Genomic DNA, 24,598 nt, shown 5'->3' with positions numbered 1-24,598 from the left:
CGCTTCCCAGGTGCAGCTGGAGCGGATCCGGCAGGCGGGCTCCCTGGAGCGGATCCGGGCGATCCTCAACGACACCAAGCTGACGGACATCAACCAGCTCCCCGAGACATGACACCCGAGCGGGACGCCGGCCTGCACCCTGGGTTTTTAACTCCTCTTAGAGCAACATTAATTATTATTTAACTCTTAACCGAAGAAGTCACAAGAAAGGGAGCCCGGAGCGATGCTTGCTTCTGGTGGGACAGGACGCTGCGGCGCGGGAGGCGTGCGCGCAAGGACTTTCCTGTGGGGACAGACGGACACACTGGACTCTGGGGGGGTGGGGTCCGCTTGGTGACGGAGGAAGTGCTGCTTTATCCAACGTTTTCCTGCCTTTAAAGCAACATCCCAATCGTGTTTGGAATTACATTTTCTGTTCCTAGATCTCGGAGGAGAGCCTTTCCTGTTTGTTGTCTCGAGTTCAGCAGTAACCGTATTCCGCTAGCAGACAGAGGTGTAGTGTGCTGTACGAGTATTTTATATTAAAATATGAAGTTCGCGAGCAGGCCATCGGCTAGGGAGTGTATCGCTCAGCTCAGTGCATTTTCTTTCTTTTTTACCATTTTATCTTGCGTTGGAGGACCTTCAATGCGACCGAGACTTGCCCGAGACCCACAGGACGGGGCGACGCCACCGATGCAGGTGCTGGATCAGTTGTGAGACTGAAAGCGTGGCGGGGCGCCCTGCATCGGAAGCCGAGGTTCGAGGAAAAGCACAAGAGACCGCGGAAGCACTTTTCTGCCCCCCTCCCCGGACGCGCTCTGCGGGCCCACAGGTACCAGGGTTGAGCTGAACGGGCACGTCTGCTCTTTTGAAAACTGTTTTAGTTTAGTTATTGGATCAGTGGAGAAAACAATATTAATAAAACAAGCTATGTCTGACATCTAGTATAAGCTTCTAAATCTGCTCATTTCCACCTCGAGTCCATGGGCCTCTGAGCCTTGTTTCTGATCATCCCAGACAGATGCCTAGTTTGTCTTTCCCTTTTCTGAGCTCGGTGTGGCATGCATACTGCCCGTGGGGGCCCCTGGGAAAGGCTGTTGGGGTCGCCACCAGGCCAGAGCCCTGCTGGTCGTGTCCGTTGAGGTCAGACCCCTCCCCTCCATGCAGAAAGCTCGGTGAGCATGAGGTGCCGGGCTCCCCCGCGCGTCAGGAAGCACAGGGACCGGGCTCGTGCTTACTGGCGGCCGGCTGGAGCCCTGCACACAGACGTGTCCTCAGGTGACCCTCGTGCTCAGCGCCGCGCAGCGGTAGTGACTGGATGACGGAGACTGGCTCAGCCACGGTCGACTTAGGGTTCAGAGTGGGTGGTCTTGCAGGATGGGGCTAGCCCAAAAAATCTGTCCCCCAAGGACAAGAAGAGGTCTACATCCCTCATTCCTTGGGCCCCTGGTGCAGTTCTGTCATAATTACGAATTTAACAGTAAGTACGAATTACGGAAATAGGGCTCTAGGCCCACCACGCATGAAACATTGTTAGTCGGTTTAAAGTTTCTCTGTATAACAAGTGCTACTTGGTTTGGAGAAAGGAACCTGCATCCTCACTGAGTTACAGGAGTTTCAGTACGTGCATGACGAGCCGCAGGCGGATTTCAGAGGACTGCAGCCGGGTCGTAACCTTCCTGAACGGCCTCCACCCGCTCCCGGTGAATGCCGGCACCTCGCAGACCGTTTCCTCCGTCTGGAACCGACGGCGGTCCGCCGCGGAACCCAACTGGGGGAGCCTGGCCGGGAACATGCTAGAGGAACCCCAGCAGAGACTCCTGGTTCTGCTCAGTGTTTCTCGTGTGAAACCACAGAGACGCTACCCGTGGAGGAAGCACTTCTAGAAACCGGGTTGTCTGAGAGACAGGAAGCGGCCGAGGAGGTGGGGTTCTGCCCCCGCAGACAAAGGACAGGCCGGCTGGGTTCCCCGCGCGTCCGTGCGCTCGCACGGCTGACCCGCCCTCTCACCTGGAACCTCCTTCCCTCCTGGCTTTTCCGCGGCGGTCACAGCCGTGTCCACCTTCTAGAACTCACACTGGAGGGTGCGAGAGATGACCTGACGCTGAGGACAACCCCGCGCCTGGCGAGGCTTCTCTCACACTGACGTCTGACGCACCTGGTGCCCGTCGGGGACCGCGCGCAGCCAGCGCCGCTCTGGAGGGTGGTCCTGCCTGTTGGTGGCCCCTGCCTGGCTCTGAGCGGGCCTCGGGGGTGATCGTGTGACTGCACTCGACACGTGTCCTCGAGAAAGTGTTGGCGTTAATCAGCCGCTGCCTCGTTCAGTCCTGGGGTTCTGGACGCTACCGTGTTGGCTGAGCACGGAGACGCGGGACGGTTTGGAACGATCCTAGTTCCTTGCTGAACACAATCCTAAACTTCAGCTTAAATACAAAGTACGTTCCAACTTCAAATAACAGCATTTATTAATTACAAAACCAGTATGAAAGACCAATCACCAGGGCCCAGTTCACCGACAGCGCCGCCGCGAAAGGTAGGTGAGGCCACCTGTCGGAGCCTCCGCCGCCTCGCCCCCCGGGGACCCGCTCCCCGTGCACTCAGAAGTTGACGTGGTTTCGGATATCATTGATCTGCTTCACCATCTCTCTTATGTGTTCGCCCCTGTAAGATCATAAAGTCACTCAGTTCCGGGGACGCAAGGAACGAACAAGGACGGCGTTAACGCTCGTGCTTGAGGAATTAAGCGGTGACGCTCAAGTGTGCGGGAAATGCGCCGCCGAAGCGAACCGCGCGAGGTTTCCACGCAGCGCCGTGGGGCTCGCTGCCCGGGGGCCCCGGCGGCCACGCGACACGGTCGCGTCTCTGCTCCTCCACCATCCTCTGCCCCTCGGTCCCCGGGACCCGTGAACGCGGGCGGCGCGGCGGGCGGCACTTACTCCTCCTTCAGGACGGACTGGATGCAGCGGCGCTGGTAGGCGCTGAGCGCGATGGCGGGCTTCTGCGGGCTCAGCACCTTCTCCATCTTCCGCTGCTGATAGTCCTTCTTCATGGCGACCTCGAGTGTCAGAACACGGGCCACGGTTCGCTGCGCGCCCGCCGCCCCTCGGACGGACGGCGCCCGCCGCCCCGCGCCCCGGCCTACCTGCTTGATGGCGTTGCCCAGGTGCCGCAGCTGCTCAGGGATCAGCTGCAGCTCCTTCTTCATGTCCCTCTCGCTGTCGGACAGAACCGGCAGCTGAGTGTGGAACTGGTGCAGCACGGTCTTCATCCTGGAGCGAGCCGGGCGGGCGTCGGAGGCCGCGGGGCGCCGGGCGCGCCCGAGCCCCGGTCCTCGAGCCCGGCCCTGTGCCCCTGCGGGCCGGGCCGGGGCTCCCCGCGCTGTCGCCCCGACGCCTCCCGGCGCGGGCAGCACCACCCCTGCCCCAACACGCTCAGTACCCGAGGGCTCGGACCGGAACGATCGCGGCCACTGACCTGTTCATGAGATCCTCCTGTTTCTCCTTGGCTTCCTCGTATTTGTCGGCCAAGCGCTCCGCCATTTCCCGGAGGCTCTTCCTAACGGCAGAAACCCAGGGGCGCTCGGGCTGCACCCGGAGGGCGGGGCCCAGGGCGCGCTTCTGCGTCCGCGTGTTTGAGCCCCAGCCGCGGCCGCGTCCCCCGCTCGCTGGGGCACTTACCTCTCCTCGCGGCAGTAACTGAGGTCCTCCAGCTGTTTCTTCTTTTGGTCACATAACAGCTTGACCCTGGGGGGACACGGAGCCTCAGCAGAAGCCGGGCCGCGCCGGGCCGCCGGCGGGTGCACGCGGGCGCGGGGCCGGGGTACCTGCGCTGGATCTCCTCCTTGGCCAGGTCCTGCTTCAGGATGTACTGCTCCCGGAACACCTGCGTGGCCCTGCTCAGCAACTGCAGGCATTCCTCCGGGGCGGGGGCCGCGTCCCCGTCGGACGACCTGGGAGTGGAGCGTCTGCCGTGACTCCCCGTCTGCCCCGCAGCCCCTCCCCCTGCGCCTGTCCACCCCCCACCCCGGCACCCCGACAGCCCAGGCGCCGATCCCCGCACGCCCAGCACGGCAGGACGTGGGAGACGAGCCTGCGGAGGACAGAGGACGGACAGGAGTGATGAACACGGGGACGGGAGCCCGGTAAAACCTGGACGCCCAGAGCTCGTACTTCAAAAAGGCGGGATTTGCAACACTACGTTGCAAAATGCTTCTGATGTGCTTTTCGAAAGAATCCGGGCTCTCGGCCAGAATGCGGAGGGGAGACTCCGCCGCTGCCACGTCTTCTCGGGTGCAGAGCAGGGGAGGAGACGCCGGGTGGACCGTGCTCCTGCAAGACACGGACGCGACCCAACGCCGTCTACCGCGGGCTCACCGGCTGCGAGCCCCGCGGGAGCCCCGTCCACGCGCAGCTGTGAGAACGCGACGAACTGGACAGCGTGGACAGCGCGTCTCCCGTGAGAGGGCGAGACTGCAGCTCTCTGCCCTGAAGGTCACCTTGGGGAAGCCGTCCCCCTAGTCCACCAACGCTGCCACGTGTCCCCGCGTGTCGGGACGGGATCTTCCCAATAAAGACGTTGAGCTGACAAAGGCAGCCCCCGAATACAAATTCATCATGGGCTCTGGTGACGTCCGTGAGGGCAGAGACCGTGTCTGTCACACAGTCTCGAGCACCGGACAGCTTTGTCACGTGAATAAACCGTGCCTCTCCCACGTGTGATTTTGCATCTGCTCCGACGGAGGGATTCTCCCAGCGGGATGGTCAAGCGTGTGGGGCACGAGGGCACTTACAGCAAGGGCCTTATGAGGCACTCGTAGGTGCTGGTGACGCAGACCATCGTGGGCCCCAGGATGTCGGGCACGATCCAGAAGCCCCGGATGGGCGCCGGCTGCCTGCAACAACAGGTCGCAGGGGCTGATGCTCGGCCGGGACGCGCCGCCCCTGCAGGAGCGTAGAGCTGGGGACTGGAAGGCCGCCATGCTGAGAGCCTGGAGGCCGTCGGGACAGGAGCCACCGGCTGCTGCCGGCTCGCACGCCAGGCCCGGCCTGGCGTGAGCGCTCGCGGACGCTCAGACCGCACAGGAGGCGAGCGTCCAGCGCCCAGCGCTCCTGCACCAGCTCGCAGGCCTTCACCCACGGTCTCCAGCCCCCGCCCTGTCCCGCCCGCGGGGAGGCGGAACTGGGTCCTGGCAGGGCCGGCGGCCCATCCGCTCGCGCCGCCCGCCGCTGCCCTTAAGCACAACCCTCCTTCCGGGCGGCTTCCCCCTCTTCTGGGAGGGGAGACGGTGCGGGGCTCTGGGAGTGAAAAGGCCTGTTTTCAGGGTGAAGCCTGCACCTGGGGAGCAAGAAGCTGTGACCGCGACCAGGCCCGGAGCAAGGACGCTGCAGGAACTGCAGCCTCCGGGTGACCCCCCTGCTCACAAGCTCCCCTCAGCCCCGGCCCTGCGGGAAGAAATCGCTATCCTGACTTGGTGCTTGGCGATTAAAAATCTGTGGATTCACACCTAAGCGACACGGTTTAATTCTACCTGTGTGAGAAGCATATACAAATGGGACTTACTCCCTGTTTCCCCCTTTCACTTTCTGACCCAGCAGGGCCTTCCCTGCGCGTCTCCCAGAGCCCCCAGCCCGTTCTGCCCGTCTGGAGCCTTCCCTGCTCGCCGCTGCTCTGCGGTCACCCCCAGGACCTCCCCCCACCCCGCGGCTGGGCTCCAGACGCTCAGGCCTCCTGCCCCATCGTGCGCCCTCCCCCGCGCTCCGTCCCCGCGGCCCGGCTCCCACACCCGCACGCCCCCCGTCCGCCCGAACCCACCCTTCCTCCTGGGCCCGTGTGCGGACGGCAGGACAGCGATGCAGTGACCCCAGTAAGGGCTGGGAGTCATTCTAGGTAGTTCCCTTCATTCACCGAACGTCCACGGACCATGTGTCCCTTGGCCAGAAACGGGGCGCAAGACAGTGTGACACAGACACGGTCTCTGCCCTCACGGACCTCACCCTAAACCCCAACTTCAGTACGTGTGACCGAGAGGGAACCAGGCAGACGGGGGCCCGGGAGCCCTCGCTGAAAACCTGACGTGAGCTCGGGGTCACACACGAGGACAAGTGCTCGCGAGGGGACGGCAGCAAACGGGGCGGAGCGCACAGTGTGCGGGCGGCCCGACCCACGGCCCCTCGGGTCAGCTGTCGTGTCCGCCGGGGGGCGACTTGAGTTCGGCTGGGACCGGGACCCGAGCGTGGGCAGACGCGGCCTTACCTGCAGGGCAGCGGCTTCGTGCACAGGATGTGCTCCACGAAGCACTTCTGCTCGGCGCCGAGCTCCTGCAGACTGTCCTTATCTTCCTCGTCTGCGGGGGGAGGGGCGCACCAGGTCAACGGCCGCGCGGCCCCGGGCACCAGCTGGACGCAGCCAAGTGCCCGCCTCGGACCGCGCCCTCCTGGCACGGGGCTCCCGGCCCAGCAGGGAGAGTGGGCTTTCCCCGGTCGGCTGCGGGAACGCGGGCGTGTTCCCGGCCGTGGTTCCGGGGCGGCCGCCGCCTCACGCACGCCTCGCGTGCCTCGGCGGGTTCTGCAACGGCTTTCCGAAATGTGATTGACAGCGGCCCACAGCCCACCACTTACGGTGTGTAACTCCAGGGGGTTTGCTGCACAAATTGTACACCCACCACCACAGAGATTTTAAAATCTTTTCACGAGGGGCGCCTGGGGGGGCTCAGTCGTTGAGCGTCTGCCTTCGGCTCAGGTCATGATCCCGGGGTCCTGGGTCGAGCCCCGCGTCGGGCTCCCTGCTCCGCGGGAAGCCTGCTTCTCCCTCTGCCTCTGCCCCTCCCCCTGCTTGTGCTCTCCCGCTCTTTCAAATAAAAAATCTTCAAAAAAAACCCAACTTCATTACCCAGAAGGAAGCCGCACACTCCTGAACGATCACGCGAGTTTGGCCAATGGCCCCAGGCCACCGCCACCACCCTCTGGCCTTCCCCCTCGGCGCACCTGCCTGCCCTGCACCGTCCCTGCACGTGCGCGGAGTCGGCGACAGGTGGCTGTCTGGGCGAGGCTCCCTGTGCCGCAGCCTGAGTCGGCGCCTCATCCGTCCTACTGTGGGCGGACACTCCGTCCGATGGCTGGATCGCTGCCCGATCGGCGGTGACAGACACACGGCCGTTTGGCTCTCACGAGGACACTGCTGTGAACGGCTGCTTACCGTGTTTGTGTGGACACGCGCGCGTGCACCGGGCAGCGGACCGCGGGGTCAGGCCGTCAGTCTGTGCGGGTCGCCTGGGGCACGGCCAGACTGTTTCCCTCGGTGCGGCACCACGTCGCGTGTCCGCAAGCCCTGTGCTGACCCCCCTCGCCAGGACCGGTTCTGACGGGCGTGAAGTCGCACCCGGCGGTCGTGTGGCGTCTCACCTCCAGGACTCCTGACACGGGACGTGGTCTCAGGCGCTACTGGCCGTCTGCACCTCATCGGAGGAACAAGGTCTACTCAAACCCTCTGTCCTGTTTTGAACTGGGCTCTTGCCTTCACGTTGCTCATTTCTACAGGCCCCTTTCGTATTCTAGCTGCAAGTCCGTTACCAGACAGGGATTTGCACTTACTCCCATCCCGGGGATTGTCTTTTCACTCCCGTAACAGTGTTTTCTTCTGAGAGGTGTATAGTTTTAGTTCTGCGATCCATTTTGAGTCATTCTTGCGTTACGGTGTGAGGAAGGGGTCCAATTCCGTCCTGTCGCAGGTGCACGCACACGTGTCCCAGTGCCACTGGTCAAAAAGACTGCTCTCCCCGCGCTGATCTCTGTTGGCGCCTTTGTGGAAACCAACTGGACTCTCCACCCCGTTCCATCGACCTATGCGAATCTCCTTATGTCAGCATCACGCTGTCTGCGGTGCCGGACCTTTTGTAAGAAGTTCTGAAATCGGCAAGTGTGGGTCCTCCAACTTTGTTCTTGTTTTTCAAGACTGTTGTGGCTAATCCAGGCCCTTGGAATTCCAAATGAATTTTAGGATCAGCCTGTCAATTTCTGCAAATTCTGACAGGGATGGCATTGGGTCTGCACATCGACTTAGCGATTATTGCCATTTAACAATACTAGGTTTTCTGATCCATGAACGTGGGGCATTTTTTATTTATTTAGGCTTATTTCTTTCAGTAACATTTTGTAATTTTAAGCCTATGTTTTACACTTTTATTAAATTCGTTCTTAAGCATTTTCTTTTGAAGCTACTACAAACGGGGCTGTGTTCTTATTTTTCTTTTGGCTTATTCACTACCAGTGCACAGAAACAGATGTTTGCACACTGCTCTTGTATCGTGCGAGCTCTCTGAAACCTTTATTAGTACAAACGCTTTTGTAACGGGTCCCCTATGATTTACTGTATAAAAGCTCACATTGTCTGAAGAGGGGTTCAGTTCTTCCTTTCTAATCTTGAAGCCTTTTATTTCATTTTCTGGGCTAGTTTCCTTGTCTGCCAGCTCAACACTGTTGAACACGAGGGGCAAGAGCAATGTGCTTGTGCTTCAGATCTTAAGGGAAAGTGTGGAAGGCAGAACTTGTAAACAGCCAAACTGGATATTCAGCGGAGGTTTGCTGAGCCGAAGTCAAGAGTCGGACTCTCAATGGACTGAGCCACCCAGGCGCCCCAATTCTAAACGACTTTTTGATAGAATCTGTGAAACATACTGAAAAGTACAAAAAACTCACCTGACCCAAGAAACTTGTGAAGTTTATGAATCCAAGTGAGCCCAACGCTGTGCACACCGGCCTCGTGAGTACAGTGGTATCTGGAGGGACACTTGGGATCTGCAAACGGAACCATGAACGATACGACAGCAGTCGTTAGAACACGGACATTCACCCCAGAAGCCCGCAAACACGTGTGTGGACAGAAGTGACAGACAGACGGTCTGCAGGTCCTTCCCACTGTGCTATTGTGTCAGGGCTTTTGAAACTTTAAAACCTGAATTCAATTTTCAAATATATTTTAAATATTTTTAAAAGCAATAAACACAACCCCAATATTTCTCAACAGAAGAGTTCACCAAAACATATACTTGTCCACCTCTGGGCGTTTACTTGCAGTCCCTCAAAGTAAAATGGGGCAGCTCTGCAGAAACATATGCGTCACTCCGCGAACGTACTCAAGCAAGTGCGTAAGTCACAGCCCGCCAGGACGACCGCGGACTCAGCAGTCCCAACACCACGCGTCCACACAGGCGTGGGGTGTCACTTCTCAACAATGTGGACTCACGGGTGGCTTTACGTTTAAGTTTTAATCCTTTTTTTTTAATTCCTTAAGTAAGATTACTCCCACCATGGGGCTTGAACTTATGTCCCTGAGATCAAGAGTCACATGCTCTTCCAATTGAGCCAGCCGGGCGCCCCAAATAAATATATATATATTTGGATATAATTCTTGTTTGACAATCCTTTATATTTACTTAATTTTTAAAAAGATTTATTTTAGAAAGCACGCACACATACATGCAGGAGAGAGGTGTGAGGGGGGAGAGAACCTCCAGCAGACTCTTCATGAGCATGGAGCCTCACGTGGGGCTCAATCTCACGACGCTGAGATCATGACCTCAGCTGAAATCAAGAGTAGGGCACCTAACTGACTGAGCCCCCAGGAACCCAGAGGATCCTTTATAGTTATACTAAGAAATATGAAAAATTGTTACGTAATTTAGATGAAATCTCCTATACTTCTTTCGAGCCCTAGTACCAGTGAGACTACCGGAGACTAAAAGATGAGTTCCTAAATATTTATGAATATTTATCGCTGTGACTCAGTACTTTCAAAACATTAAACAACTAAAACAAGATACAGAAATAATTTACATGCTAAAGCTGATTTAAGATGCAACTGTTGAGGGGTTGGCTCAGTCTGTGGGGCACGTGACTCTTGATCTCAGGGTCATGAGTTCAAGCCCCACTTTGGGTGTGGAGCCTACTTTAAAAAAAAAAAAGAAAAAAAGATGCAATTGTCATCCATAAGCCCCAGATGAAAATTTCCTCCTAACAGCCTTTCTTACTGTTGACTTCACAGTAAGTAAATGTTGTGAAGTGAATGTTAACATTTTTTTCCTGTTTTATATGTTGGGGTTCTGCATAACTACCCCCTGAAAACAGCATTATAGTAGTACAAAGTTTTAAAAATCCTGGTGTATGGCAGTCCTCTCCCTGAACAATAAAATATTAAAAAGTTTCTTTTCATCTGGCCAAACTGGAGACTTTATCTCAGGCTCAAATCATCTCATTAGGTCTACTGTTTCCAATGGCTTTTCAAAATGTGTCTGTGCTGAAGTCAAAAAAAAAATCTCAGTGTTGGGAAAGAAACAGAAATCTGTTACAAAAGAGGCAACATTCAAAACTGACGTAGGAATCTGTTAGACACCCTACTATTCGGTGGCCACTCACGTCATTAAAAATCTGGGTACGTTTCAGTGACTGCAATGTGCCCTAAGGACAAATATGAATGAGTCAAAAATTTACTAGTTTCACATACGAAATATTAACTCTTGTTGGAAAAACCAAGAAAAGAATGCCTCCATTTAAGATTTCCCAAAGACGGGGCACCTGGGTGGCTCAGTCAGTTGAGCGTCTGCCTTTGGCTCGGGTCAGGGTCCCAGGGTCCTGGGATCGAGCCCCACATCGGGCTCCCTGCTCGGCGGGAAGCCTGCTTCTCCCTCTCCCACTCCCCCTGCTTGTGTTCCCTCTCTCGCTGTGTCTCTCTCTGTCAAATAAATAAATAAAATCTTAAAAAAAAAAAAAAAAAAAAAAAAGATTTCCCGAAGACCTATTCTCTTTATAAGGAAACCAAGCAAAGTGTGTCCCTTACCTCACCGGGTCCCAGTGTCGTCATCGCTAAGTTGTGACCCCTACTGCTTGGACTGTCTAATCAGACGTGCTCAGTGACTCCCCATGCTGGCCTACCGCACGAGAACCACGAGCCCCGAACGTCTGCTGTCCTCTCTACAGATCTGAACCCGATCCCGTGGGCTGGCTCCAGGGCCGGTGAGCAGAGGAGCTCCTGTCTCTGCACGGGGCCCAGAAACCTGGAGGAGACCCCGAGAAGCAGTGGAAGGACAGTGGGATCGCAGGGGCTTGTGTGAGAGGGCCTCCCAGGTCATCTGATGTCACCCCGACCGTTGCCAGGTGAGAAAACGGAGCCCAGAGGGGTTGACCGAACGCCCACTCATGTCAGAACTGTGCCCAAACCCAGCCCGAGCCAGGCCCCTTCCACTCAGCCGCTCGGCATCTCCACAGCACCAGCTTCCAGGGGCGCAGCAGTCTACCCAGAAGCTCCCCAGACAAACAGAGAAGCTGCCGGAAAGATCTGGTACCAACCCAGGTAAATTAAAAGAGAAAAAGAGAAAAAGGACAGCTTTCAAACTGGGTCTGGGAGTAACAAGATACTATGATGTGTTCGAAAGTGAAGACCTGAATCTTCACGGCAGCGTCTTACAATTTGAATTTTAAAATTCCTTTTAAGGTTTATTAAAGTTTGTATACGTTTAGGTATTTGAATCAGGAAATCAGCTTTCGACTGGACCAGGAAAAATTCCCCACTCTCGATCTGGGCGGATCCAGACGGCAGACTATCCGGACGCCTGGGAAAGCGGCTCAGCCCCTCGCGGCCCCGGAGTGGCGCGCGGAGCCCGGAAGGCGCTCGGGGCTCAGTCAGCCTTCCCGCGGCTGGAACCACAAGACCACGGCCGCTCCTAGCAGGTCGGGCTGGAAGTGAGGGCGCTGCCCACGTTACCTCTGTGCAGTTTGATTGGACAAGAAAAGTCCGAATCGAAGGGGTCGTCGTCCCCGGCGGCGAGCGTCAGGCCGAGCTCCAGCTCCACGCACTCGAACACGTACAGGGAGGGGACGAAGTCGGCCCTGGAGGCCCAGGACTTCTCCGACTATGAAAGAAGCAGCAGCGTCTCAGGCGTTCGCGTTCATCCACCCGACAGGACCCCCCACCTCGTGTCCTGACGAGGGGACAAAACGGCCTCTCTCGTGTCCGGCAGACGCGAACCAGGGTCCGAAGGGCCCATGTAGGGGCCACACCTCGGGACGGGCGGTGACAGGGAGCCCCTCCCGCTGTCAGTGCCCGCACCCAACTCACTGTCTGGTCGTCCTCCTCCTCCCCTTCCAGCACAACGCAGTGATACAGCACTCCCGACTCGGTGGCGATCACCAGGATGTTGGGGACGCAGGGCAGGCAGAGGATGGCGCACGCGTCGTAGCCGTAGTTGTCTTCCGCCGCAGGGTGCATGGGCAACGGGCCCAGCAGCTTCCCGACACTCCCGGGGCTGCGGGAACAGTGACACACGCGGGTGGGTGGCTCAGACCGCGCGTTCCTGCGGCCGGCCCACCCCGGCCATGAACGTGGCGCCGGGCGGCCCCGAGGTCTCCACGCTCTCCCGCTCGACTCTCACCCCCGGTGCTTTGCGACTGCAGAGAAGTCTGCACCCAAGAAGACACGGACAACGTCTGAAGACATTTTTGGTTGTCACCACGGGGGTGACGGGGGCGCTTACTGGTGCGCTGGGGCAGAGGGTGCTGAACGCTCCCCACTGTTCAGCTCAAACATCACCAGTGCGGAGGCTGAGAAACCAGGCCCCAAATCTAGGACGGTGCTTCCCTCGTCACGTCTCTAAGCTACCCAGTGACGACAGGCCCCAGGGAGACCCTCGCTGCTAAACCCACGGCCGCTTAGCTGCCCCGCGGCTGCACCTCAACATCTGCACCATCTGCCCCCGCTCCCCGTCTCTCCGAGCACACCTCTCGGGCCTTCTCTAACTTCTGTCCCTTGAAGACCGGCGCCCCCGCCCCACTCTGCACACCCACGAGAGCATACTCAACCACGCCTGCTTCTAACGGCTGCCTAGACCCTGCACTGTCTCTTCAGGGCTTCAGACCCAATGTCCACGTGGAGACAGTTACTGAGTGCTGGGGGGCGGCCCAAGGGACAGACATTCAGCTGGGGAAGCAGACGTGTAGCCAGAATTACCATACGTGTGCTGAGTGTGACAACGCAGGATTTACAGTGCGAGAGGAACACAGGGACAAAGACACTGAGGTAAGGGGCGCCTGGGTGCTCGGTCGGGTGAGCATCCGACTCTTGATTTCTGCGCAGGTTGTGAGACTGAGCCCCACATGGGGCTCTCCGCGCTGAGCGCAGAGTCAGCTTGAGAATGTCCCCTGCCTCTCCCGCTTGTGCTCTCCCCCTCTCTAAAATAAATAAAATTTTTTTCCTTAAGATTTACTTGAGACAGAGAAAGAGAGGGAACACGAGCAGGGGCAGAGGCAGAGGAAGAAGCAGCTCCCCACTGAGCAGGGAGTCCGATGCGGGGCTCAATCCCAGGACCCCAGGATCATGACCTGCGCTGAAGGCAGACACTTCACTGACTGAGCCACCCACGCGTCCCTAAATAAATTAAAAAAAAAAAAATTGAGGTAAAAAAGGTACCAAAAATAAATATGAGCAATGAGAAAGGGCATATTCTGGGAGGGGACTGTGAACACTCCAAGCTAAGGAGCAGCTCTGGAAAGTTCTGGAAGCATGGACGACCAGGACCCACAGGAAGGCGACTCCGCTTACTAGGATGGGAGGCAACGGATACTGTCTGAGGCCGCAGGAAAGTAGCCCAGGACTGGCGCAGGACGCGGGCGGTCTCCCTGCTGGGCGACGGCCATCAGCAGGGCTTTACATGGAGGTGACGGAGCTGTGCTTCACCAGGATGAATGTGACAGCAGTGAGGAGAGGACGTGGAGGGACAAGTGGGATTTGGGCCGCTGGTGAAGAGATGAAGGATCTGGGCAAAAGACGAGGGTCCAAAGCCAAGACAAGGGGTTGGAGAGAAGGGGGTTGGCGTTCCAGGAACTTTTAGGGTAAAATCAAGAGAATTTGGGACTGGACTAGACTGGACATAAGAGGATGCAGAAGGCGCCCGGCCAAACAGTGGGAGGCTAATGGTGTCAGCACAGAAGCCCCCAGACGGGTCCTGTGTGAAAGGCGAACGTTTGGGTCGAGCGGAATCCGAGGGGAGTGAGTCCTCACGGCCCCGCCACCCACGAGCTCTTCACCTTTCTCACCTCATGGCTCCGCTCACCCTCCTGTCCCCTCCACCCCCGGGTCTTCCCGTGGATCCCCCCGGTCCAAGCGCCTGCGTTACCAGCGTGCTGGTGTTGCCAGCCAGGCAGGCGAGCACGGCCCCCGCCCCACGCCCGCAGTGCCGCGCCCGGGTCTGCTGAGGGAGCGCCAGGGGACAAGGGGCCACACGCTGGGCCCTGGATCACTGTCCGTCGAGACGACTTAGGAATGAAGCACAACGTTCAGCCTCTGGCCTTAGGCCTTTCTGGTTACAAACTTGCCCCAAATTCTTATCCTCTTGCCTCGCCCACCGTGACGGGGGAGCCTCAGGTCTTTATCTTCAGCATCTGCCTCTTCTCCCGAGGCCTGCGTTTCCAACTGTCCCCGGTGCATCCCCACGGTCTTGTCCAACACGGGGTCAGTCGGGCCCTCGGTAACAGCACCACCCGCCCCGCCGGCAGCCGGCTCTCACGGACCCTCCCTCTGCACCGCCTGCTGCGTGCACCTCCGCCTTTGCTTCCGAACGGCCCCACTCTGAGGCCGCAGCTGGTCAGCCAACGTGCGGCGCGGCGACTTCAAACGTCTCTGCCCCCGTGCGTCCCTTACCGACCATCTCACCGTTCTGCTTGGAAGCCATCACCGGCTCCCCACGGCCCTACTCCTACAGGAAAGACCCCGTGTTCCCTAACCGGCTGTAGAACTCCACCACGTTGTCCCTGGGCAGCCCCTTCTAGCTCCATCACCTGGTGCCCTGTACCTGAAACCCTGCCCCGCCACAAATGTCTCATCGCTGAGCCACGAGTGACATGTGCACCCACCTGACGCGCCCTTCCCCAGCCCTCGGCGATCCCGCATTAGACAGGCGTCCCTCTCCACGAAAACGTCCCTACCTCCTTCACTGCGATCCGTCTCTCCCTCCTCTGAGCACTGTCTCTGTGCCACTAACGTGGTTTGGGCACGTGGCTCTTCTCCCCACAACTGGGACGTCTGACACCAGACTACCCTGTCTGCCCTTCCCCGCGGTGCCTCGTTCACGTGCGATGCACCGACTGTCTGGTCGACGGCGAGGAAGTCACAGGCCGAAGGATCGGTACCACGCAAACCAAGCACTACAGGGACCCCGCGTCCCCCGGCGGCAGGGGCGCCCCGGGCAGCAGACGGCCGCCCCTCACTCACCTGTGTGCCAGGCTGACGTAGGTGAGGAAGGTCTCCCCGTTCTCATACAGGATGTACAGCGGGTGCGCCGCGACTTCCCCTTTGCCCTTCTGCCCGAACATGCTCTTCGGGACCGCGGACAGCGGCCCGAAGTCAAACGCAACTGCTGTCTCCCCCAGAGACGCGGTATATGCCCTCCTGAAAAGACATTGAAAACCAGCCTGTTGAAAATAAAATGTCCAGTAACAGGAGGTGGGCATGGAATCTGCATTCAGTGGAGCAAAAAAATCACACCCAAACGACAGAAGCGTCAAACCCTACAGCGCGGCTTCCATCTTCAGCAGCTCAAACCTGCAGACGCGCGGTAAAACCCCGCACAGAGACACGCACGAACCCGAGAGGAAGGGAGCGGGAAGACCAGCTCTGAGTGGGGGAGACGGTCCTTCCACGAGCGTCCATGAAACACCTGCCCTGAGCAGGCGCTGCTGCACGTTCTGGAGACACATCCGTGAACCTGACAGCCCCGCCCTCGCGAGAGCGACAAGACAAGACAGGAGCACAGGACGTGGCGGCAGCAGATGCCAGCACGGGAAGGGACGCGTGTAGGCGGCCCTGAGCGATCCTTCGGCCCGAGCGGCCTGGGAGGGACTCTGACGGGCGAGATCTGAGCACAGACCCGAAGCACCGACGGGAGCGGGTCTGTGGTCACGTGGCAAAGCACAGGCAGAGAGGCTCCACGCGGGCAGGGCGGTGCTGAGAATGAAGGGCAAGGAAGCCGGGGCGGCTGAGCCCGGGGCCAGGGCAGGAGAGGGGCCGCCTGCGGGAACTCAGTGCGCTGGGGCAGCAGGGACGCAGGGCCGCCAGCTTTATGCCCCAGGCGTCCCTCTGGCTGCTATGGGGACATCACAAAGCATTTCATTTTCTTCTTAATATTTTTCTGTAGGTATTCCCTGTGTTCTACAATAAATACATGTTACCTTTGTAATTACGAAAAACAAGTGATAAGACATGCTGCTGTCTTTGTATTTTAAAGTTTAGTATAACTGTCATCCAAAAAGATTCCAGTTGCCTGCAAGGTTAATAAATACGGGTGTGTGCTCACACCACCAAAAGCATGCCGGTCAGCGATGGAAGAACCGCGCAATCTCTGTTAAAACTGCATCTGTAATCCCAATAAACTACCGGAAAATAACATTTCAGAACACGAAGAACAACTTACCCTTTATTGAGTATCAGGCTTTCCTCTTCGGCTTCGGAAAGCACAATGACCCTGGCGGGGGTCTGAGGCTCTCGCAGAGAGTAAATCCTAGCGAGCGAAGGAGGAGAGACCCGCACTTAGAATTCTTTCATTTCAGAACTGCCCTTCCCCTCCATCTAATCACTGCTTCAGCATTTTCCTGCCCGTCTCACAACCATTTCTTTGCCACAGAGCCTGCTCTTCCTGAGAGAGCAGCGTACTTCGTCTGTTCTTTCACAGCGTAAGAGCAGGGTGTCCGGGGGACCTCCAGAAATACCGTGCGTTACCAAAGTGCCTCCCGGCCTCCTGCACACTGCGGCACCCCCGTCTCTCCCAGCCTGAGCCCCCGGGCACACTAGTGCCGTCCGGACGCCGCCCGACCGGCCCGAGTGGGCCAGCTCCCCGGTACTGCCTGTCTCCGCCCGTCACACACGAACCTCCTCGGAGAGGAGCCCCACTGCCCTCTATACACCCACAGGCCGCACAGAGAGGGACGTTTAGCCCCCAGTCTGCACACACTGTTGTTACACAAAGACGCAACATCACGTCATCCCTACTTTCCCAAGGGGGAAGTGTAAAACGGGAGGTTTTTTTTGTTTTTTACCAACATCATTTTAATTTAAAATAACAAAATTTCACGGCACGTGGCTATACTTAAAAGGAGAATTTTCAAAAGGCCAAAAATATTATTAGCAATCCAACATCGCTTATAAAGCCCTCATCAAGTTAATCACTTTGTCTGACCGCCCTAAGACACTTTAAACTTCATTAGTTCCATTACCAGTAAAATGCCATTTAATAGATCTTTTTAATGAAAATGTGATCCAACTGAACACACACACCACGGTCTTCCGCCGCTTGTAAGCAACACTGACTTCAAAACGCACATAAACGCTGGACAGGACGCACTATAGCGGGGGGGTGAAAGGAAGAGCGGGTGCACCGGGTGGGTAGGGAGATCTTGATGCCCAGAAACTGTCAACAGGGTCCAAAGCTTAGGAGAAACAATAACTACCCCATATTTATTTTCATTTTTTATTTCTTTAGAGAGTAGGAGGAAGGGACACAGAGAGGAAGAGAAAGAATCTCAAGTAGACTCTGCACTGAGCACAGAGCCCGACATGGGGCTTGATCTCATGACCCCGAGATCACGACCTGAGCTGAAATCAAGAGTCAGATGCTCAACTGAGCCACCCAGGGCCCCGAGTACCCCATATTTAAAAAAGAACAACCTTCAACAGTTGAGACCAAATACCTCCTTTTAGGCATAACTCGGGAAGATCTTGGCCTGCGCCCTTTCCCACCACCCCTTTCCTCAGCACATATGAAAGGAAGACCAGGGGAGGGGCACCTGGGGGGCTCAGTCAGCTAAGCGTCTGCCTTCAGCTCAGGTCATGATCCTGGGGTCCTGGGATCAAGCCCCACACTGGGCTCCCTGCTCAGCGGGGAGTCTGCTTCTCCCTCTCCCACTCCCCCTGCTTATGCTCTCTCGCTCGCTGTCTCTCCCAATAAATAAAATCTTTAAAAAAAGAAAGAAACAGACACAGACCAGGAGAGGGAGCGTCGGGAGTCCTTCCGTATACACTATAACCTCTGTGGCAGGAGGGCGTCCCCTCCTTTCTTTAGCCCCAACTCCAAAACCAAATGGGTGGGGAGTAGATACTTGCCAGATTTAGAGGTGCCTGTAATGAGGGGAGAAGGGTGTCTCATGTCCTAGCTGAATCCAGCTGTGCTGCAGGAAACTGCAGGCCCCCAGGTAAGGGATCCCCGAGTGAACTGGACAGGTCACACCCTGGGGTTGGGGGCTTGTGAATGCTACATGGTATCCACCGCTCATACGGAAATTTCCACAGGAGGTGGGCTGGAACAGTGTGAGAAAGGACTGTGGTACCGATGCCCAGGTCCCCGCGGCCCTTGCAGGGCAGAGCAGAGGACCGTGGCGGTCACCACCATACCACAGAAAAGACAACAATGGCTCCATCGCGAGTGCGAGGATCCTCCATCCCGAGAGAGAACGCGGGCCTGACTGCGGACAGAGCCGGTGGGAGACAGAGCTCCTCAGTGACTGGGGGCCCCTGAAGAAACACACACTGTTTGTGCACAGGTACCGCGTCAACGGTGGCCACCAGCAGCCGATGGGACCAGATGACACCGGGAGCAGGGTCAGGTCTACCCCCCGACAGCCAGCCAGCCTCAGCTCCCCTCACTCCCAAGGACTGAGACCCCGAGGAAGCAGGAGGCAGCCCCGTCCCTACACATCACCCCACCTCAAGGTGCCGGGACAGAAACAAAAGCCAGAGCGGGTCAGGCCCTCCCCACAAGCGTCCCCTCCCCCAGCATCTGGCCTGTGCGACGGGCCGGGACCCAGAGCGGGTATGGACTGGACATCGCATCTTTAAACTGGACGCACCAAGTTTAATAACTGAAGGTAACAAGAGAGCGATGAGATCTGTGTAAGAGGCCAGTAAGGGTCAAGCCTTCAGCAGGGAAGGAAGAGCTGGTAGAGCATGGTTAAAAGCAGTGATTAGGAAAAATAAGACTATCTGCACCTCAGCTGAGTCCCCACCCCCTTCCATGTTTTACCTAAGTTAGATCCAGAAAGTTAACTGATAGTGTTACAGAAATCTCTGTAGGATTAGGGCCTTTAATCATAGAGCTCAAAACCTGTCAGATCAAACCGGTTCATTTTACAAAATTAGAACTGAGGCTCCCCTCAAGTTTAAGATCTCCAAGACAGAAGTGGCGCGTTGAGACAAGAACTCATATCTCTCAACTCCCAGTTATGCTCCCTTCTCCCCCCGGGGCATCGCCTCCAGCAGAGCAACAGGTGAGAGGGGCTCTCTCGGGAGGGTCAGTGAAGGAGAGCCTGGAGGCAGAGGCCTGGCTGGGCGGGCGAGCAGTAACGAAGGCCACTAAGTTAGGGCCTACAGCAGCCCGAGACAGGGCAGCGTGACGGCCGGTGACCCATCCGATGGCGCCACAGCCGACCCCGCGCGAAACTACAGAGATTGAGACACTGCACCTTATCACGTTGTCTGACGTCAGCAGCACGATGTGGGGGTCCAGCAGCTCACCGGGGTACCAAGCGGCGTGCTTCAGCGCCAGAGACGTAGAACTGGTGAAAAATCTCTCAGCGACGGGAGTGGTACTACAATAAAGACGACAGTTTTTCCAAAACGTTCTGTAGAATGTGGACCAAAGACCTTCTACAGGAAAATCTATTTTAACACTCTTTGCTCTTCCTTCCTTCATATTTCTTTCTCTCAAATCTTGCTGAGAAGAGCAGTCAAAGCATCTATTCAGCCAGTGCAAGTGAGGATCAAAACAGAACCGTTTTCTAAATCAGTGTATTTTAGACCATACTGTTACAGGTGACTTGAGATACACTAACCGATTTGATCCCTTTACTGGCCTGGTAAGAGAACTACAGGGTAAACGTGACTGATCCAATTGCGGAAATGGGGCAACAGATTTTAGAAAGGGAACATTTTCAGGGAACGCTGGGGAGCTAAAGGTGGTTTCTATCTTACACTCTTTTCAACAGATCTTTCCGTTTCCGGATTGTTGAAAAAGATACAAAAATTAAACTTAGTTAAACTTAAACCCCTGACACATACATAGTAACTGCTTTTCAAAAGTTATCTTATTTCTGCCCACATGAAGGAGCCGAACTCCAGTGAGACAGCTGTGATCATCCCGCAGAAGAAATGCAGGATCGCACAAACATGACAGCAGGAAGCCGAGAGCACGTGGCGTTGGGTCGGCAGCACAGAAAATGTAGCTTACGAACCACCACGGCGCTTGAACAACTGTCCGCGTGTGTTACAAACTAGACAAACGATAAATGGAAATACAACTCACCTACAGTTCACTGTTGATTTTCCACCTTCAAATTCAGAATTCTTCCCCCATCTTTTAGGTAGTTCAAATACTGTAAGTCCTTTTACTCCTATAAGTGCTATATGATGCTGTGTTGGACTTAACAGGACTTGATAGATTTCAAACAGGGGCGGATTTATGCACAGCAATCTCTGGAGAATAAAGCAAACTGGTTAAAATAGTTCATTTCACAGTAAAAATGTATGCGAGGTACTTGAAAGCACAACCATCATGGTACAGTTTTCTTTCTTTCTTTTTTTTTTTTTTAAGATTCTCTTTATTTACTTGACAGAGAGAGAGAGCATGAGCAGGGGAGCGGCAGAGGCAGAGGGAGAAGCAGGCTCCCCGCCGAGCAGGGAGCCTGATGCGGGGCTCGATCCCAGGACCCTGGGGTCATGACCTGAGCCGAAGGCAGATGCTTCACCGACTGAGCCATGCCCCTGAAATGTATTTCTTTCCTTTTTTTTTTTTAAAGATTTTATTTATTTGAGAGAGACAGTGACAGAGATAGAGCACAAACAGAGGGGAGGGGGAGGGGCAGAGGGAGAAGCAGGCTTCCCGCTGAGCAGGGAGCCCGACGCGGGGCTCGATCCCAGGACCCCGGGATCATGACCTGAGCCGAAGGCAGACGCCTCACTGCTTGAGCCCCCCAGGTGCCCGTCACGATGTACAGTTTAGTACAGCAACTGAGGCAGGTGCTGCTTTCCTCGCTGGGAACTGCACAGCAATGAAGCATTCTGGGTAAGCGCTAACACCTGGGCTAGGAACTGATGGGAAATTTTTTAACCGCTGAGATTAGCATGTAACATAGAACGCACCAGGTTTCCCCACCTTGAAAAATAAACGCTACACATAATTTCCCTTTTTGTGACCGAACTCCAGCCTGCCCCTGACAGTCTCTACACCCCATCCGGTCAGCCCGAGTCCGCGAAGCCACCACGCTCTGTCAGCCTGTGTGTGTCTCGACAGCTCCCTTCTCCTTTTGTGGCTGGCTGTCACGGTCCAGGAGACCTCCTGAGACATCACCCCGATCTCCCGGCCAGGGGTACGTGCATCTTCTCTGTGCTCTGGATAATTCTGTCATAGTTCTTGTCACCCTGCATTCTAGTCATCCCTTCAGTTGACTGTTGTCCCATCCCGCACGGCTAACTGCGAATTCTTGAGACCTGTGTCCTTCCTCACTTACCCTCGGCACAGAACACGGCATACTGCTGTCTCTGACGTGTTCCAGTGACGCGAGAACTGAACTCAGCAGTGTTCACAAACGGCAGCTGCTGTGCTACGTCAGGAACAGTCCAGTGGGACAGAGAACAGCCTCAAGAGCTCCGGCAGCTGGTAAAACACCGCTGGACCCACGCGGCATTCTCGGGGCTTCGATAAGCTGCTTGTCTCAGCGTCACCGGCCCTCACAACAACGCACTTCTTCTGCCGGTCACGTCCTGCTGCTTCTCTCCTGCCCACCTCACATTCCCGTTTTCTGTCCTTTCTACTTCCACTCATAAACCAGGAGACTGCCAACGTATCACTTATCCTCCCGTAAGAACAATCACCCTCAGCCTTTATCACTTTAAACAAGACCGTTCTGAACACAACGCGATTTCTCCCGCTCGTGACTCAGGTCTGTAAGCCTGTCTCATCGCCGATTCCAACCGATTCCAACCAAGTGCTTGTTAGAAAGTACACTTGTCCACTTGTGACTGCTTTCAAGACCGCAGAAACACAGCGAGCACCTTGTTAAAATCCAACCATTTCTCATCAACAGGAATCACGGTGGCTCACAACACAAGGCATGCGTCACAACAGGTATCACGGCTTTAGTTTTTCTTAATCTTGAAAAAAACCAGGATCCGTTTGCTACAAATCAACGTCTCCTTTAGGCAGCGTTTGACCACAGGTCTGGAACGCTTTCTGTCTACACCCACTTTCACGTGCTGTCGGCTAACCAAACCCAAGCAAAACTCCCCTCCAACTTTGGGAACGGGCTCATCTTCTAGAAGGGAAAAGAAAGAACCACGAGGGGGGCGCCTGGGTGGCTCAGTCGTTAAGCGTCTGCCTTCGGCTCAGGTCATGATCCCAGGGTCCTGGGATCGAGCCCTGCATTGGGCTCCCTGCTTGGTGGGGAGCCTGCTTCTCCCTCTCCCTCTACTGTTCCCCCAGCTTGTGCTCTCTCGCTCTCTGTCAAATAAATAAAATCTTAAAAAAAAAAAAAAATAAAGGAGGCACCTGGGTGGCTCAGTCGTTAAGCGTCTGCCTTCAGCTCAGGTCATGGTCCCAGGGTCCTGGGATCGAGCCCCGCATCGGGCTCCCTGCTCAGTGGGAAGCCTGCTTCCCCCTCTCCCACTCCCCCTGCTTGTGTTCCCTCTCTTGTTGTGTCTCTCTCTGTCAAATACATACATACATACATACATACATACATACATAAATAAATATCTTTAAAAAAAAAAAAAGAAAGAAAGAAACCAAGATCCCGGGACACCTGGGTGGCTCAGTCAGTTAAGCGTCTGCCTTCGGCTCAGGTCATGATCCCAGGGTCCTGGGATCGAGCCCCACATCAGGCTCCCTGCCCCTCGGGAAACCTGCTTCTCCCTCTCCCACTCCCCCTGCTTGTGTTCCCTCTCTCGCTGTGTCTCTCTGTCAAATAAATAAATCTTTAAAAAATAATAAATAAATAAAATCTTTAAATTAAAAAAAAGATAAAATCGGGGTGCCTGGGTGGCTCAGTCATTAAGCATCTGCCTTCGGCTCAGGTCTTGGTCCCGGGGTCCTGGGATCGAGCCCCGCATCGGGCTCCCTGCTCGGCGGGAGGCCTGCTTCTCCCTCTCCCACTCTCCCTGCTTGTGTTCCCTCTCTCGCTGTGTCTCTCTCTGTCAAATAAATAAATAAAATCTTTAAATTTAAAAAAAGATAAAATCGGGGTGCCTGGGTGGCTCAGTCATTAAGCATCTGCCTTCGGCTCAGGTCTTGGTCCCGGGGTCCTGGGATCGAGCCCCGCATCGGGCTCCCTGCTCGGCGGGAAGCCTGCTTCTCCCTCTCCCACTCCCCCTGCTTGTATTCCCTCTCTTCGCTGTGTCTCTCTCTGTCAAATAAATAAATCTTTAAAAAATAATAAATAAATAAGATTTTTTTTTTTAATGCATAATTCAGGGACACCTGGGTGGCTCAGTCGGTTGGGCCTCTGCCTTCAGCTCAGGTTATGATCCCAGGATCCCGGGATCGAGCCCCGCATCGGGCTCCCTGCTCAGCGGGGAGTCTGCTTCTCCCCCTCCCCCTGCTTGTGTTCCTGCTCTTGCTATCTCTCTATCAAATAAATTTAAAAAATCTTTAAAAAAAAGGAAAAAAAGAAAGAACGACCAGGGGATTCTCCTCCACCTGAGGCCCAAGACTCGAGGCCGGCCGCCTTCGAGCCCACCCCGACTCCGTGCTCACAGCAACCCCCGGAGCACGGACTACCGCGGGGACCTGGGGGTGCCCCGCCGCGAACCGGCTCCTAGGGCCAGCGCACGACGCTCCCCCTCCGCTCGCCGGCTGTGTCTTCCTCCGCGGCACCCGCGCCGCCGGCGCCCCAAGGACCGAACACCCCGAGAGCGCGTCGGAGCCGGCCAACCTCGGCCGAGGGAACGAAGCCCGGGGAAGAGGCTGCCGAAGCGGCCACGCCGAGGCGGAACGAAGACCAGGGAGGCGCGAGGAGAAGCGGCCGCGCCGCGCGCCCGCCCGGCCCCGGCCCGCCCGGCCCGGCCCCACCTGGTACTGGCACAGGGAGGGCTCCTCGCCCGCGCCGCCGAGGCCCCGCAGGCGGACGGCCAGGAAGCAGCTGCCGTCGCCGTCCCACAGGAAGAGCTCGCCGCCCAGGCCCAAGACCAGGTTCCGCGTCAGCGGCGGCGACCAAGACGCCGGCTTCTCGGCCTCGGCCGGGCTCTGGCTCTTCAGGCCCTCGCGGAGCCGCAGGAACACGACGTGGCTGGGGAGCCAGGACTGCCACGGCTCCCCGTCGCCCGCGGGGCCCTCGGCGGCCGCCATCTTGCCCCGCTGCGCGCGTCGCCCCCGGGCCTCGGCGCGCCGCTGGGCGCAGCCAATCCGCGGCCGCCCGGCCGGCCGCGCTCCGGCCAATCAGCGAGCGCACGGGCCGGGGGCGGGGCGAAGGGGAGGGCCGGCCGCCGGGAGGGGGCGGCGCCGCGGGAAGGCCCGCCTCCGGGGGACAGCCTGCTTGGGCACCTCCGCCTGGCGAAGCCCGGACGTCCGAAAGCCTCCCTCAGGACTCACCTCCCT

The 24,598-nt window shown here is 56.7% G+C and overlaps 2 protein-coding genes across 13 annotated transcripts in view; one reads left to right on the top strand and one right to left on the bottom strand.

The window, feature by feature from the left end:
• The window catches only part of RABEP1 (rabaptin, RAB GTPase binding effector protein 1), a 109,321-nt gene extending 96,094 nt beyond the window's left edge, over positions 1-13,227 (top strand). For 6 of the 9 annotated variants that reach the window (XM_064582578.1, XM_045889996.3, XM_064582574.1 and 3 more), the window contains one exon: positions 11-13,227. In XM_064582578.1, the coding sequence (XP_064438648.1) occupies positions 11-112 (102 nt within the window). In that variant the 3' untranslated portion in view covers positions 113-13,227. The remainder of the gene's footprint in view (positions 1-10) is intronic. The other 3 variants (XR_010408484.1, XR_010408483.1, XR_010408482.1) reach the window with 3 other exon arrangements.
• Positions 2,430-24,393, bottom strand: NUP88 (nucleoporin 88). 4 transcript variants are annotated; one of them, XM_064582592.1, is made up of 17 exons: positions 24,074-24,393; positions 20,315-20,484; positions 19,476-19,601; positions 16,436-16,522; positions 15,238-15,414; positions 12,082-12,277; positions 11,737-11,884; positions 8,676-8,774; positions 6,235-6,325; positions 4,772-4,873; positions 4,152-4,310; positions 3,806-3,931; positions 3,660-3,725; positions 3,457-3,537; positions 3,125-3,197; positions 2,919-3,037; positions 2,430-2,643 (listed from the first exon to the last, which is right to left on the bottom strand). In XM_064582592.1, exons 1-17 carry the CDS (start codon positions 24,347-24,349, stop codon positions 2,580-2,582), a joined length of 2,160 nt encoding a protein of 719 aa, XP_064438662.1. In that variant the 5' UTR covers positions 24,350-24,393; the 3' UTR covers positions 2,430-2,579. The 4 variants fall into 4 exon arrangements, with proteins under 4 accessions (XP_064438662.1, XP_064438660.1, XP_064438661.1 ...); XM_064582590.1 differs by having other exon boundaries at positions 3,125-3,251; positions 24,074-24,392; XM_064582591.1 differs by having other exon boundaries at positions 3,125-3,251; positions 12,091-12,277; positions 24,074-24,391.
• Between the last annotated feature and the right edge of the window lie 205 nt (positions 24,394-24,598).

This window comes from Mirounga angustirostris, unplaced genomic scaffold, assembly GCF_029215605.1.
Source record: "Mirounga angustirostris isolate CCGP_5_RB_7025 unplaced genomic scaffold, mMirAng1.0.hap1 SCAF_17, whole genome shotgun sequence".
NCBI classification, from domain to species: Eukaryota; Metazoa; Chordata; class Mammalia; order Carnivora; family Phocidae; genus Mirounga; species Mirounga angustirostris.
This window is presented reverse-complemented; position numbering and strand designations above follow the sequence as displayed.